This window comes from Cyprinus carpio, chromosome B5 (assembly GCF_018340385.1).
Source record: "Cyprinus carpio isolate SPL01 chromosome B5, ASM1834038v1, whole genome shotgun sequence".
In the NCBI taxonomy this organism is placed as follows: Eukaryota; Metazoa; Chordata; class Actinopteri; order Cypriniformes; family Cyprinidae; genus Cyprinus; species Cyprinus carpio.
In genome coordinates, this window is record NC_056601.1 from 35,830,370 (window position 1) to 35,846,694 (window position 16,325).

Genomic DNA, 16,325 nt, shown 5'->3' on the forward strand with positions numbered 1-16,325 from the left:
ATTTTACTTTTTCTAAGCAGAAACTCTCTTCATTTTGACTTGATTTTTTTCTGAAAACAAGAACATCATTTTTACTTGTCTAGAAAATCCTTCTTGATTTATATATATATACAGTACAGACCAAAAGTTTGGAAACATTACTATTTTTAATGTTTTTGAAAGAAGTTTCTTCTGCTCATCAAGCCTGCATTTATTTGATCAAAAATACAGAAACAGTTTTAATATTGTGATATATTATTACAATTTAAAATAATTGTTTTTAAATTTATTATACTTTAAATTATCATTTATTTCTGTGATGCAAAGCTGAATTTTTAGGATCATTATCACATGATCCTTTAGAAATCATTCTAATATGATGATTCATTATCAAAGTTGGAAACAGTTCTGCTGCTTAATATTTTTTCAGAACATGTGATACTTTTTTAGGATACTTTGATGAATAAAAAGTAAAAAAATAAAAAAAAGAAGCTATGTTTTTGAAATATAAAAATATTTTGTAAATAACAATATACACTACTGGGTCAGTAATTTGGGGTCAGTAATTTTTTTTTTCTTTCTTTTTTTTAATAAAATCAATACTTTTATTCAGCAAGGATGTGTTAAATTGATAAAAAGTGATAGTAAAGAAAATATATTATTAGAATATATATTATTAGAAATGTTTTTTTTTTATTTTGAATAAATGCAGTTCTTTTTAACCTTTTTTATTGATCAAATATATTAGACAGCAGAACTGTTTCCAACACTCATAATAAATCAGAATATTAGAATGATTTCTAAATGATCATGTGATAGACTGGATGTTACATGTGACACTGAAGGCTGGAGTAATGATTTTTAAAGATTTTTAGTAGTATATTCAAATAGAAAACTATTATTTAAAGTTGTAATAATATTTCACAATATTACTGTTTTTTCTGTATTTTTTTTATCAAATAAATGCAGGCTTGATGAGCAGAAGAGACTTCTTTCAAAAACATTAAAAATAGTAATGTTTACAAACTTTTGGTCTGTACTATATATATATATATATAATGCTGAAACCATTTTCAGCACATATATAATTGATATCTTTATACATATAATTTAAATAAATACACACACACACATATAATTATATTTGTTTTACATATATAATTATATTATTAGAATTACATATAATAAATACGCTTTTAGGACCATTATTTATTTAATTATGAAACTTAATTTGATTGAATTATCATTTAATTTTTTATCCCCAGTTCTCAGTTACAGTAATGTCAAATATTATCCTCGTGACCTCAAAGCAAAAATGGCATTATTGCAAAACAGTTGCTCCGCTGAATTGAATGTGTGCGGTTTTAATCTTAAGAAAATAGTAAAATAGTGTCCAGACAGAATGATTTATCATCACATGATCTGTGTTTGGTTTTGGTGCTGTTTTCTGAGACCGACGCTGGACTGAAACACGCGTGATGAGCTCAGTGTCACATGACTGAAGACGAGCGTCACGCAGGTGCTGTCTCTCTCTGATAACCCCGAGCCATCCCCTGCTAGCGCTTCTAGTTCAGCAGACGCTTAAACACAGAGGTCTGTCCAGCTGACAGCGTTCTGGACAATCTCACAAAACACAAAAGAGAGAAGGAAGGCAGTTATATTTTGCAGAAAGAAAAAGAAGCCAATTCTTAGGACTTTTAGGGGTTTTCTATTGTGACATTATTTTCATGACAGTTAAGCACAGTGTCCCCTCATTCTCATTACTTAACAAAACGTGAAATAATAATATTACAATAAACAGTAACTAAAATTCCAGTAATGAGAATCACCTTTGACAATAGTTACAATTAATAAATAAACTAATACAAGATAAAACATCTGAATGCTTTATATATATATATACAGTACAGGTCAAAAGTTTGGAAACATTACTATTTTTAATGTTTTTGAAAGAAGTCTCTTCTGCTCATCAAGCCTGCATTTATTTGATCAAAAATACAGAAAAAACAGTAATATTGTGAAATATTATTACAACTTAAAATAATAGTTTTCTATTTGAATATACTTTAAAAAAATAATTTATTCCTGTGATGCAAAGCTGAATTTTCAGCATCATAACTCCAGCCTTCAGTGTCACATGTAACATCCAGTCTATCACATGATCATTTAGAAATCATTCTAATATTCTGATTTATTATGAGTGTTGGAAACAGTTCTGCTGTCTAATATATTGATGAATAAAAGGTTAAAAAGAACTGCATTTATTCAAAATAAAAATAAAAATTCTAATAATATATATTCTAATAACATATTTTCTTGACTATCACTGTTTATCAATTTAACACATCTTTGCTGAATAAAAGTATTGATTTTATTTAAAAAAAAAGAAAGAAAATAAATGACTGACCCCAAATTACTGACCAGTAGTGTATATTGTTTATTATAAAATATTTATATTTAAAAAACATAGCTTCTTTTTTTCTTTTTTCTTTTTACTTTTTATTCGTCAAAGTATCCTAAAAAAGTATCACATGTTCTGAAAAAATATTAAGCAGCAGAACTGTTTCCAACTTTGATAATGAATCATCATATTAGAATGATTTCTAAGGATCATGTGATAATGATCCTAAAAATTCAGCTTTGCATCACAGAAATAAATGATCATTTAAAGTATAAATAAATTTAAAAACAATTATTTTAAATTGTAATAATATATCACATATTACTGTTTTAATTTTCTGTATTTTTGATCAAATAAATGCAGGCTTGATGAGCAGAAGAAACTTCTTTCAAAAACATTAAAAATAGTAATGTTTCCAAACTTTTGACCTGTACTGTATATATATAATTTTCATCATGATAACAATTTGGGATTAAAATGTGCATAATTAGCATCAGAAAGTATTGATGGCATCTAAATCTGCTTCCTTTGGTGTAAAACTTGATTTCTTGTTTCTTGTTTGTATTTAAGAGTGAAACTGGGCCTGTTTTTGTGAGGTGCTTGGGTTTGTTGATTTGGTTCTGCTCTGCTGTTCGTGGCAGTAGTGCTGATCATCGGGGCGGAGGCTATAAAGCATCTTACTCTGAGCGACTCGATCAAAACCAGCAGCTTTTATATTAACAGCACGACCCGTCTCACTCAAAAAACATCGAAATTTCAACTTTCATAAACGGAACCAGTCACACCTCAAACTCAATCAAATACAAATTCAAAATTTAAGAAAATTAAATACACAATAATACAATCAACATGCATGACTTTCATTACTTTAATGGTGTATTTTTAATCCATATCTTGTTTTTTTCATTATTTTAATGCTGTTTTTTTAATCGCAGGCAGTGTAACAATACAACCTTGATGCATAAATACTTCAGAAGTATATATATGGGTCAAAGACGTTAAGATGTCTGCATCAAAAGAAATGTACAAAAGTGATTTTGTGTCAATAGAAAGCACATTAAATGCAAGTAAAATGTCTACTTTTAAGGCTTCAAATAAGTTTTTGGAGAATAAAATGTCAAAATTTGGTTGAAATAATGTTACATTGTCATTCAGTGTGACACAATATTTATGCAAAAATTCCAACAACATGCTTATTCTGACGTGTACATATTAAAATATCTAAAAGAATAATGGAGCATGCTACATTTTGTGTTTTAAGTTAGTAAAAAAAGCTCTTATTGACAAAATGGGCAAAACCTAGGATAGTGGCGAATGTTAAAAATGTAAAATTACAACTCATTAGTGTTTGGGGTGAAAGTAATTAGTCTTTTAATGTGTCATAAATTGATTTTTTGTTGTAAATATGCCTGATGAGATTGTTACACTGAATGACATTGTAGTGCGTCCCTTCTGTAAATCAGGGGAAAATGTATGATATTTATTTTTTTCTCAGATAAACAAAAACAAAATTGCAATTAAATAAAACAAAACTTTTAGCATTTTTTGGGGGAAAAACTACAACAGTTTAAAGCAGTATTACACTTTTTTTTATGCTTAAACACTTTTTCGTCTTTGACCCATATAGATATATTTGGTTTTGGGGTGAAATGTTCTGTTTGACAGGAAGTCGTGCGTTCTTGTTTCCTTCGGTCGTGTCATTGATGCATCAGATGCATGTGATCAGATCCAGAGATGATCTCCATACTGTATTCAGATTACAGTCAAGTGTTATTGATCGTACGATCGCTGCTGCTGCTGCTGCTTCATTTGACGACTTGATCTGTCATTGCCAGAATAATGCTGGAAATTTATTTTTTAATGTTTTTAAAGGAAGGAACCGCTCAGACGTTACACTGTTTTTTTTGTTTTTTTAAGAAAACCAATCATCAGACTGGTTCCCAGTAGTCAGGTTAGCAAAACCAGCTTAAACCAGCTAAGACCAGCAAACCAGGCTGGTTTACACTGGCCTTCAGCAGGAGGCTTGGTCAGATTCAGGACTGATTTGATTCGTGGAGCTGAGAATATCACACGATGTAATAACTGAATCATGATTCTCATCATGAGCAGAAGATACGTCTGTTTTTAAGGCAAGCTAATCATAAACCCGACGGTCAGAGTTTTAGAGCAGCTCAGCTTCATGGTTTTCAGTGTTTGTTTGCTGCTTTTGGCTCATTTTAATTTCTATTAAAATATTTGATGATTACGAGGACTCCTGGATTCTTTATGAATTTGTTTACATCCTTGATAATTGTATTTAAAATAGTTTCCCCGTATGAGTGTTATTTAATATCGTGGAGATGCTACTATAGCTTTCAATATTTATTCATTTTCTTTTTAGATTTTTTTTAAAGATTTTCTGTTTTGATTTTAAGTTGGTTTATTTATATTCTAATATTTTCTCTTTTCATTTTGAGGTAAAGTTTTTAGTATTTTTTTTTGTCTGTTATTATGTCTGCATAGTTTTTTATTAATTTGTATTTATATTTTTATTATTTTAGCAGATCGAGTTAAACAGTTTAAATGAGAAATGATGCCTTGGCAACTACAGGTAATGATTTTATATTTTTATTTTATTTAAAGTTGAATTTATTTCAAGTAACAGATGTTTTTATGCTTTCTAGGGATTGAAAGAAATGAAAAAAACACTTACGCTCACAGATATTGTCACAGGAGAGTGTTTATTGTCCTTACATCAATCGAAACATTAAACATTATATCTTATTTTTACTCTGTTACAGTGAATAGATGCCTTTATACCAGAGATTTCCTGGAAGGGCATCAGTTCTATTACTTCTGTGATGCACGTGTATTTCCTGCGCGAGGGCGCCCTCTAGTGTCCAGTATGAAGGAAACACACATTACCTGTTTATTATAGCGCTCAGTAATGGCCAATCCATTCTATTCTAACTAAATACTAACTGTATTGTTGCATCCCTAAAGCTTTTATATTTATAGTTGACTATAATAACTCTATAATAACATATTCCTATGAAAGTAATAAGCCATTAGAGGCTTTAATGTAATACAGCACAGTTTAGACAGTCGACAGATGGTTTGTTCCTCTAGTGTTCAGCGGGCTCTGGCTCTTCATCAGGAGGAGGAGGAGGAAGCTGTTCTCTGAACTCTCTCCGAGCCTCTCTGTTGGACTCCAGCAGCTCGTGCAGTTTTCCGTTCAGGGCCTCGTTCCTCTCCTCGATGTTGTCCAGACAGGAGTTGATCTGGTCCAGCATGGAGTCGATCGCTGCGTATTCTGATCAAACAGACTCGCATCATCACACCTCACTCTGACCTCACTCGGACACACGATGAGTCAGACATCACTCTCACTTTACTCTTTTACTATTAATTCTTTTATACCAGTGCTTATGTTATACAATCTTATATTAGATTTATTTATTATTATTTTCACATTAAAATAAAATTAAAATACATACAAACACAAAACAGATAAAAAAAAAAATAAAACAAATAAAAAATCAAAATAAATAAAAAAAAATAATTAAAAAAATAAAATTATCAAAAAAAACTAAAAAAATAAATAATAAAAAAAAAATTCCAATAAAATTTAAAAATTTTAAAAAAAAACAAAAAAAAAATTTTAATAAAAAAAAAAATATACTGATAAATATTATATATATGAGTAAATATTAATATAATGATAATTGTTATAAAACATCAAAACATAATGTTATTAATAAAATTATGTACAAACAATTTTTATTATATTTTTTTTAATTATATAAGAACACACAAACCCATATATTATTAATAAATATATATATAAACATATAATATATATATATATATATATATATATTTATTTTAATTTACATATACTATAAATATAATATTAATATATAATTATCAATAATTTACTTATAAAATAGTTATTGTAATATATATATATCATATAAAATACTATAAAAGGTGAATATATATAAAGTTATATAATATTTATATATAAATAAATCTATACAATCTTTATATAAAAGTTGATAATAATATATAAATCATTATAATTAATGTTATAAACAATCTATAATTCTATTATCTGGTTAATAAATAATTACAATATAATTTTATTAAATAAATTAATTAAAATAAAAAATAAAAAAATAAAAAATATAAATATAAAAACTGAACAATATAATTAATTACAAAATAAATTAGATAAAATAAAATATATAGAATATAAAATATATAATTGGAAAATGATGTATATGAGGTAGTAATATATATATATATATATATATATATAAAAAACAAAAAAATGTATTGCAGTAGTCAGAAATTATTAAAAATCATCATCACTGGGAATAATAGAATTCCAAACTAATTCGAAAGTGAAACACGGACATATTACAGTAAATGAGAAGATTGCAGTGGAATTAGAACGCATCTTTATAAAGTAGTGAATAATTAACGCGTTGATTCATACCTTCTTCACTGAATTCATCTTCATCCTCGATGATTCCGTCATCAGCTGAGACATCGGGATCTCCGTTCGGTCCAGACATCGCTATTTACCGAATAAAAGCGAATTATTACATGTGTGTTTAAAAAAAGTAGACAAGATATAAGACTGATTATCAGAGACGAACAGCTCAGGATCAGCTGACTGTCACGAGCGTCCAGTGACACGCCTCATCAGAAATACAAACCCGCTGCTGTCTCAGCTCCTAATATTTCATTATTTTAAATACTGAATATATCAGAGCCGATATTTCAATTCTGAGACGACTTTAAAATCTCTTACGACTTCGCTGCTTTAAAAATGATCGTTTCAGGCATTTCGCTGGACAGTCTTTGGTCCTAGGTCAGCGTCGTGTTTATATGACGTCGCGCTGCGCAGCATGTGCACCAAAACAGAAGCGTTTATCCTCTTAGTTTGAGGTTTAGTGTGGTTTCTTTCAGCGGTGTTGTGGTAATAATTACCGGTTACAGGTTTTCCCTTCTATAGACTCGGTTGGTTGGTATTTTATTTCTGCTGTTATGGAGGATTTACCGGAAGATTTGAGATCATTTCTACAGAAGCATCCTTGCTTTCAGCTCACAGACTCGAAGAAGGTCAGAATCATGGCAGCTGTTCTTATGATCACTGTGAAGAGCTGAAGTGGAGGAAGCGTGTTTTTGAATGTTATTTGTATGAAATCTGCCAGATCCGCTGCTCTCTGAACGCGCACGAGTTTCCCTGCAGCCTCGCCGAGCTGCAGCGCTTCACCGCGGGGAGCAAATACAAGAACCTGCGCGCTCAGGCCGAGTTTGACTACAGCCAGTACGAGCCGCACATAGTCAGCAGCACTAAACAGCCGTGAGTACACTATACTACACCACACTACAGTACACCACAGTACACTGTACCACACCACACTGCAGTACACTATACTATACTACAGTAGAGTACACTATACTACGGTAGAGTACACTACACTACAGTACACTACACTATACTATACTACAGTAGAGTACACTATACTACAGTACACTACATTATACTACACTAAAGTATACTACACCACACTACAGTACACTATACTACAGTACAGTACACAACAGTACACACACAGTACAGTACACGTACCACACTACACTGCAGTACACTACAGCACTACTACACACAGTACAGTAGTTAAACACAACAGTACACACTACTAAAGCACACCACACTCCAACTAAAGCACACCACACTCCAACCACACACACTACAGCACACTACACTATACAACCACAGCACACTAGATTACACCACAACTACAGTACACAACACTACACAACAGTACACTATACTACACTACAGTACATTACACTATAGTACACTATACTACAGTGCAGTACACCACACCACACCACACTACACTACAACCACATACACACATACACTACACTACAGTACACCACTACACCACTACTTACACTACACTACACTACATTACACCACACTGACACTACACAACACTATACTACACTACACTACAGTACACCACACTACACAACACTACAGTACACAGTACTACAGTACAAAACACTCCACTACAGTATACTACACCATACTACAGTACACTGTACTACAGTACACAACACTATACTACAGTACGCTGCACTGCACTACACCACACTACACTACACTACACTACAGTACACCACAACAACACTACACTACAACAAAACTACACAACACAACACACTACACCACAGTACACCACACCACACTACACTAAACTACACAACACTACAGTACACTACACTACACACCACACTACAGTACACTGTACTACAGTACACTATACTACAGTACGCTACACTACACCAAGAACACAACACAATATGCCACACACTACACTACACTTACACTACAGTACACTCAGTACAACACACTACACTACACTACACTACACAGCACTACAGTACAACACACTACACTATACTACAGTACAGTACACAACAGTACACTACACCACACTACAGTACACTATACTACAGCACACCACACTACAGCACACTACACAAACACTACACTACACAGTACTACAGTACACTACACTACAACACACTACACTAAACTACACAACACTACAGTACAATATATCGAACGATATGACAGTACAACAACATACGAACGATAGTACATGCGCTTCTCGTCAGTAAAACACCCACCATGATTAACGGTAAACCCCACACCTGCACTTTCACATGGAGCTGCAGTAAAAATACAACAGAGCCGTAGGTTTACACCGCACTACGCTATATCGAGTTCATATCAAAGGCGACATCATCGTCAATAATGAACACGATATAGCGTACTACTCAGTAAACTACGGCTCTGTTTATTAACTGCAGCTCCATTTGAAAAGCACAGTACATGGGGGACACCGTACCCCTAATCATGGAACCGGCTTTACTGACGAGATGCACTGGTCTATATCGTCGATATATTGTCCAGCCCTAGTACTACAGCACACTATACTACAATACGCTACACTGCACTACACCACACTAAACTACACTACACTACAGTACACCACACTACACCACACTACACTACACAGTACACCACACTACACTACAGTACACTACACCATACTACACTACACAGTACTCCACTACAGTACACTACACCATACTACAGTACACTATACTACAATACGCTACACTGCACTACACCACACTACACTACACTACAGTACAGTACACTATACTTCCACAACTACACTACACTACTACACTACAGTACAGTACACCCCACCACTACAGTACACTACAGTACCACACTACACTAGCATACCTACACACCACCACACTACAGCTACACTGTACTACAGTACACAAACAACACTACACACTAGCACCCAACACTACACTACACTACACCACACTACACACACCACACTACACTACACTGTACTACACGTACACACACTACACTCACAAAACAAAACACACTACACTACACTACACTACACACTACACACACCTACACACAGTACACAACACTATACTACAGTACACTATACTACAGTACACTATACTACAGTACACTACACTACAGTACACCACACTACACTACAGTACACCACAGTACACTACAGTACACTATACTTCACTACACTACACTAAGAACACTTCTGAAGGTGTGTGAATTCACACTTTAACCCTCAGAGACCAGCAGCAATAAGTTTAACCCTTCTGCGTCTTTAGGGTCTTAAACAGCATACATTTTGTCAAAATATTAAAAGTCAGCATTGTGTTTTTCCTCAGAGATCATCTCTTCTGCAAGCTCACGTTACGTCACATCAACCGTGTGCCGCAGCATGTTTTGCGTCACGTCAGCGGCAGACGCTACAGGAGGGCTCTGGAGCAGTGTAAGTCACACATCCGTGTTTGTTTGACCCATCGCAGCTCTGCATGACGTTACTGAGCGCTTGTGTTGTTGTGGTCAGATGAGGAGTGTGTCCGGCAGGGAGTGGAGTTCGTTCCTGTGCAGCTCAAGCAGAAGAAGAGACCCAAAGAGGCCCCACAAAAAGAGGATCGTCCCACAACAAAGAAATCAACGACGAATCAGCAGGAAACAGGACAGCGGCGTCTGGACCCCGAGCACGAGCGGCGGCGAGGACAGCGACTCCTCAGACAGCATGTCCGATCTTTACCCACGTCAGTGCCACTCTTCATTAATAATGAGCTGATCACTAATAGTGCTGTCAAACCATTAATCGTGATTAATCCAAAAAACAAAACAAAACTTTCAATTTACAAACATTTATACATCGTCTGAAGCTGAATAAATATGACACAACAATACCATCCAGTGATATTGACAATCTTTGTCAGAGATACAACTATTTGAGTCAAGAATCTGAGGGGAGCAAAAAAATCTAAATAATGATCTTTAAAGTTGTTCAAATGAAGTTCTTAGCAATGCATATTACTAATCAAAATTAAGTTTTGACATATTTACGGTAGGAATATTTACAAAATATCTTCATGGAACATGATCTTTACTTAATATTCTAATTGATTTTTGTCATAAAAGAGAATGTTAATTGTGACTCATACAATGTATTGTTGTCTATTGCTACAAATATACCTGTGCTACTGATGACTGCTTCTGTGCTGCAGGGACACATATATGTGTGTGTGTGTTTATATTTATTATGTATACAGTAGTCAACATTTGAAGTGGATCAAAAAAGTTCAACAAAGTTGTCCTAAGACAAGAACGCAATCTTTGGTGAAAGGTTTTGATCCTCTTCAAATGTTGACTACTGTATAGTATATAATTAAGAAAATTTTTATGTTTATATATTAAATGTGAATATATATATATAATACAAGTTAAATAAATATATACATGTAAATCCATGTAAATATTTTCAAAATACATATATTGTGTGTGTGTGTGTATTTTTATATATAGATAAAGTACACACACACATAATATGTAAACAAAAACTTTTATTTTGGATGTGATTAATCCTGATTAACAGCACTAATTGTGTCTCTCTGCAGCGTCTGTGTTCACCGTGAAGAAGCCGGACGATGAGCAGAACGTCAGTGATGCTGAGGAAGATGATTTTCAGACCGATGATGAGGAAGATGAAGACGTGTCTGAAATGGAAGTAGAAAACCAGATCCAGAAACGCAAAAAGGTGTGTGTGATAGTAAAAAAATAAAAAATAAAATGAATAAAAAATAAATACATTAAAAAATGTAATCTGTTTTTGATTTACAGGTTGGCTTCACAGTGTCACACATCGCTGTTATTATAGTAAAAAAATAAAAAATAAAATGAATAAAAAATAAATATTACAATACATTTAAAAATAAGGCTAATATAATGACGAAAACACACAAAAATCAATAAAATGTATTAAAATTAATGAAAAAATTTAAATCTAAAAACTAAAAATATTAACCAAAGCTACAGTCATATCTCAATTATACTAAAAATTTTTCATTTTTTAATTCATAAAAATTCATGACTTATAATAAAAAAAACTTATTTCAGCTACTTGCCAAAACAGTATTTCTCATTTATGTGCTCATTATTAAAATAAAAAAAAAAAAACTATTTCAGCTACTTTGCCAAAACAGTTATTTCCTACATTTATTTTCCTATTTTATAATATATAGTATATTAAAAAAGGCTAATAAATTGACAAAAACAGAACCCAGTTAATAAAATATATAGTATATTAAAAAAGGCTAATAAATTGACAAAAACAGAACCCAGTTAATAAAACGTATTAACTGAATATATGAAAATAACTAATTCAAAATATTAAAAGAAACTATAATCATATCTTATACTAAAATAACAGATTTACACAATACACAAATGTTAATTCTTTTAAAATGTTTATGCTTTGCTCTCTCTCTCTGTCGCTCTACTCTCTTTCTTGTGGCTCTAATCTATCTATGAAACTATCGATCTAATCTCTCTCTCCTAAACTTGCCTCTCTCTCTCTCCTCTCTCTATAGATATATATATATATATATATAATATATATATTATATTTATATTATATTATATTATATTAAGCTATATTCTATTATATTATATTATATATATTATATTTATTTATTTATTTTAACTGAATGTGGTGAGAAATGTCTTTAATGTGTATCTTCAATGTTTAACTTCCATGTTGTCTGCAGGCTCATACTAACAAGCTCTAATAAAAAAAATAAAGAAGAACAAGAAGAAGAAAGGTTGTAAACATGTTGGAAAAGCCAATGGAAAATAATAAAGTTTGTAACTCATTGAAACTGTTTTCTCTCTCATTGTTTCTGGATCCAAATAAAGGGATTTTCATACGCAAAGATGCATGTTGTGTTTGACAACACTCTTATTCATTAGATACAATTATAGTTTTAACTTATTGTTTTATTTCATGTTCATTTTTAACAAAAAACCTTTGAGAGTAGTGTTAGTTAATAAAAAAACTGCTTACAGTTTGTGTGAACTCAGGTCTATTAAAATATAAAATCATTATACAACTGATTAAACAAAAAATCAAAAAAGAAAATCAGAAGGATTAGGAATTATATCATAACACCAGACACTAGCAACAATTCATTCATGTACATCTCTGGCTTTAATATAACGCTATTCCAGCAGGTTTGTGAGTCTTTACTTGTGTTTGTGTATGGCATGTATTAAAATATCCTTGTTTTTATATATAAGAATGACATTTTTATGTTTTGTGTGTGAGTGTGTGTGTGTGTGAGTGAGTGAGTTAGTGTGTGTGTGTGTGTGTGAATGTAAACACAAAAGAAATCAATTAAATTAAATTTAACTTATAAAATAACAAAAAAAAAAAAAAATAATAATGTAATTTATTTAATACTAATAACAAGTTAATGATAAATAAATAACTATTATTATTATTAATTATATGTATAATTATAATTATAATAAATATGAATATAAATGCTAGTTATAATAATACAGTAATGCAATACTAGCTATTGTTAGTAGATTTATGTATGGATGCATGATTATATATATTATACCTACAGTTCCATTTAGAATGTGCTTGATTTAAAGTTATTTTGTCGGAAATGTTGAAACTAAAAACTAGTTATTTTGTCGGAAATGTTGAAGGGGATCTGACTTTTCCGCTGTGCGTGCGCGCGCACGGTTGAGTATACGTGGCTCGCGGGAGGCCGCTGTGCGCGCGCTCGAGGAGAGGAGGCTTTTGGTCCGCCGCCGCGGTGCACTGTGGGACGGCGGAGGCCCAGGCAGGCAGCAGTAGTTGTGAGTAGTGTTTGACAGACGCACGCGTGTTTACATTAGTATCGTGCTGATCGGTGAGTGATGGGGCGCGAGGATCTGATGAGCGCGGCGGAGGACGCGGCGGATCAGGTGCGCCAGCCAAACAGCGGCTATATAATCTGCATTTAACAGTGTGCATGACAGGCATCGGACATATGCATGAGAAATATATCGCATTATGCGTTATTAAAGCTGTCGGTTGTGTTTGTGTGCATTAGTCACTCACATTAGCCCTGTATAACAAGACTGCGGCTGAGTTGTCTTATTGGCATTCTGGCATTACTCGCGTTTGAAAATGAAATGCATGTTCGTGCATTGAATTTAGAGACAAATACTGGTTGCCAGATGATGTTTGAACATATTCAGAGAGGAAGTAACTGCGATACAACATGCACATTTAATGCAAGTGCACGTTTTCATGCTTTTATATTAAATGAGAAGCTTAATCTGCTCTGAAAGTTTAATACTGTTCAGTTATTAACATGCTTAAAGGACTGTCACGTTACTGAACTTTATTTTATTGACTGCTTTGCTCAGAGTAGGCTCTGATAATAATGACCTTTCAAACACGTGCACTTTCTTTGTCTCGCATCATAAAAAATCATCATGTTTGCATCAATAATAATTAATGCATTTTTCTGCTCCTCATCATGCTGATAAAGTTTTTTGCTCAGATCATGTGTGTGACTTCCAGCAGCATATGGTTCTGAAGATGCGTTTCAAGATGTAACTTAAACCCTCTTGCAAATCTAAATGTGGAAAAGTGAGAGAATCGCAGGAGTTCGGGTTACTGGGTGAAGCGAAATGCACTTATAATGTTTGTTATATAGTCACAGGTATCCAAAAAGTAGAAAAAAGAAGTGATAAGTGATAGAGCAGTGTGTGTTGTTGCATAATGCATATGCAGCATATGTTACATGTTTAGTTTAGCTGGTGTCTTTCATGTTTTGTTCCCCCAGGTTTTTGTAAAAATGTCAGACTCTTGTCAGTTCTGTCAAATAATAAGTCAAGAAAGAGATGTACCGCAGCTGTTTTTATCTGTGTTTCATGTGTATCTTTGGAAATGGAAGGTCAAGCGCATTGCATTATGGGATTCAGTATGTGTGCTCACTACATGCTGCAGAAATAGAAATACTGTTAGATTTTTTTATAAAACATTTTTTGAAAAATAGGTGTGTTAAGGTTTTAGTCAATTACTAAAATAACTAAAACTTAAAAAAAAAACGAATAAAACTGTCAGCAAAAAATGAGCAATGTTACTAAAACTTTAACTAAAATTTAAATAAAAACAGAAAATATAAAAAAGTCCAAAATATTAATAAAAACCATAATAGTATCTCAATTATGCTAAAATAACACTGAGCTAAATTGTTTCATTAATTTAATTTTTTATTGCAATTTTATTTTTCATTTTATTTATTTTAATACATCAAGTTAAACTAAAGTTGCTGTGGCATCTCCCAGAAATAAAATACATTTCTGTATATTTTTATCATTCAGGTTCAGTTCAAATCAACTTTATCTTAATAACAGGTGTTTTCCTGTGTGAATATATTAGTAGATGTTTGTCCTGGTTGTTGATGGAGTTCTTCACTAATGAGCAGCACATAAAACTCTCATCGGTGTCGTTACTGTAACTGAGCTCTGATTGGTGTCAGGTCAGTCACACACTTGGGGATTCTGCTCTGTTTTTTTGATGGCTGCCTGCATGAGTTTCTGTTTATATCTGCTGCTATTTTGGCCGCTCGTGAGCTCTAGTGAGGGTTTCACAACACCTGACGCTTCCTCCGCTGTCTTCACGTGAAATCATGGCTCTGCACATTAATGCCAGAATCATCAAGATCTCTTCAGAGTTCCTCAGGGGTTGTGATCTCAGAGTGCAAGATGAGTGTACAGGAAACATACAAAACATACATTTAAGTACAGGAAACATACAAAAAATACATATTAAATTGCATAATTTTCTACTTGCCCTTATCTTCTTTTTGGATTTTTATGGTGCGCTGTCATAAAAAGCACAACTCCTAGATAATCTCCTTTCCCATTTTAAATAAACTTTTTAATTCACCACAATTCAAGTATGTACAGATTTAGTAGGTTCTGGAAATGGTGGTGGGACACATATTAAAGGTGCGAAAAAAATAACAAGTGTGTGGGTGGGACACATTCAACAATATGGCATATAGTAGATTTTTTATTAGTATTATTGCGTTATTTTTTTTATTTGGATTGTGTGTCGTGTGTGGGGTTGCATAAACAGTAAATTATCAGTGTCCAATGCAAGTCATTTGTGTGGATATTTACGTGAAGGCTGTTCTTCTGTGCATTTGGACAGAACTATTTTCTCTTGTAGGTTTACATTTACAGTACATTAAATTTGTCAAGTCTTGATGTTTAGAAGTCGAGAATAACGCTACTGGTCTGAATTTAATTTTTGTTATTAGTTTTTAGACCCCTTTTAAAAAAAAATATATAAAAATAAAATTTAAATAAAAAAAATTTCAAAAAAAAAACGTCCCCTTATATATTTCATCTTTTGTTGCTTATTTAAACAATATTTTAGAAATACTTATATTTCAGAATATTTCTATACATGCTCACCTGTGTTCGTTTGCTGTGCTTAAGTATGCG

General features: G+C 32.5%; 3 protein-coding genes across 3 annotated transcripts in view; 2 read left to right on the top strand and 1 right to left on the bottom strand.

Annotated features, from left to right (window-relative positions):
* Positions 1-5,081: 5,081 nt before the first annotated feature.
* bbln (bublin coiled coil protein) lies at positions 5,082-7,063 on the bottom strand. The gene is made up of 2 exons (XM_019076378.2): positions 6,861-7,063; positions 5,082-5,672 (listed from the first exon to the last, which is right to left on the bottom strand). Exons 1-2 carry the CDS (start codon positions 6,937-6,939, stop codon positions 5,485-5,487), a joined length of 267 nt encoding a protein of 88 aa, XP_018931923.1. The 5' UTR covers positions 6,940-7,063; the 3' UTR covers positions 5,082-5,484.
* Positions 7,064-7,207: 144 nt separating this feature from the next.
* On the top strand, positions 7,208-12,595 carry surf2 (surfeit 2). The gene is given in 7 exon segments (XM_042723475.1): positions 7,208-7,489; positions 7,582-7,733; positions 10,178-10,281; positions 10,360-10,469; positions 10,471-10,570; positions 11,426-11,577; positions 12,575-12,595. Coding segments are annotated over 7 exon segments (714 nt in total). The 5' UTR covers positions 7,208-7,414.
* Positions 12,596-13,616: 1,021 nt separating this feature from the next.
* LOC109070503 (surfeit locus protein 4) overlaps positions 13,617-16,325 on the top strand; it is an 11,603-nt gene continuing 8,894 nt past the window's right edge. The window contains exon 1 of the mRNA XM_042723334.1: positions 13,617-13,784. Within this exon, the coding sequence (XP_042579268.1) occupies positions 13,737-13,784 (48 nt within the window). The 5' untranslated portion in view covers positions 13,617-13,736. The remainder of the gene's footprint in view (positions 13,785-16,325) is intronic.

Excerpts from the sequence above, each read along its gene's own strand:
- bbln (XM_019076378.2), bottom strand. The coding sequence starts at position 6,939 with ATGTCTGGACCGAACGGAGATCCCGATGTCTCAGCTGATGACGGAATC. Across the intron at positions 5,673-6,860 it reads AGATGAATTCAGTGAAGAAG|AATACGCAGCGATCGACTCC; the intron begins GTATGAATCAAC and ends CTGTTTGATCAG.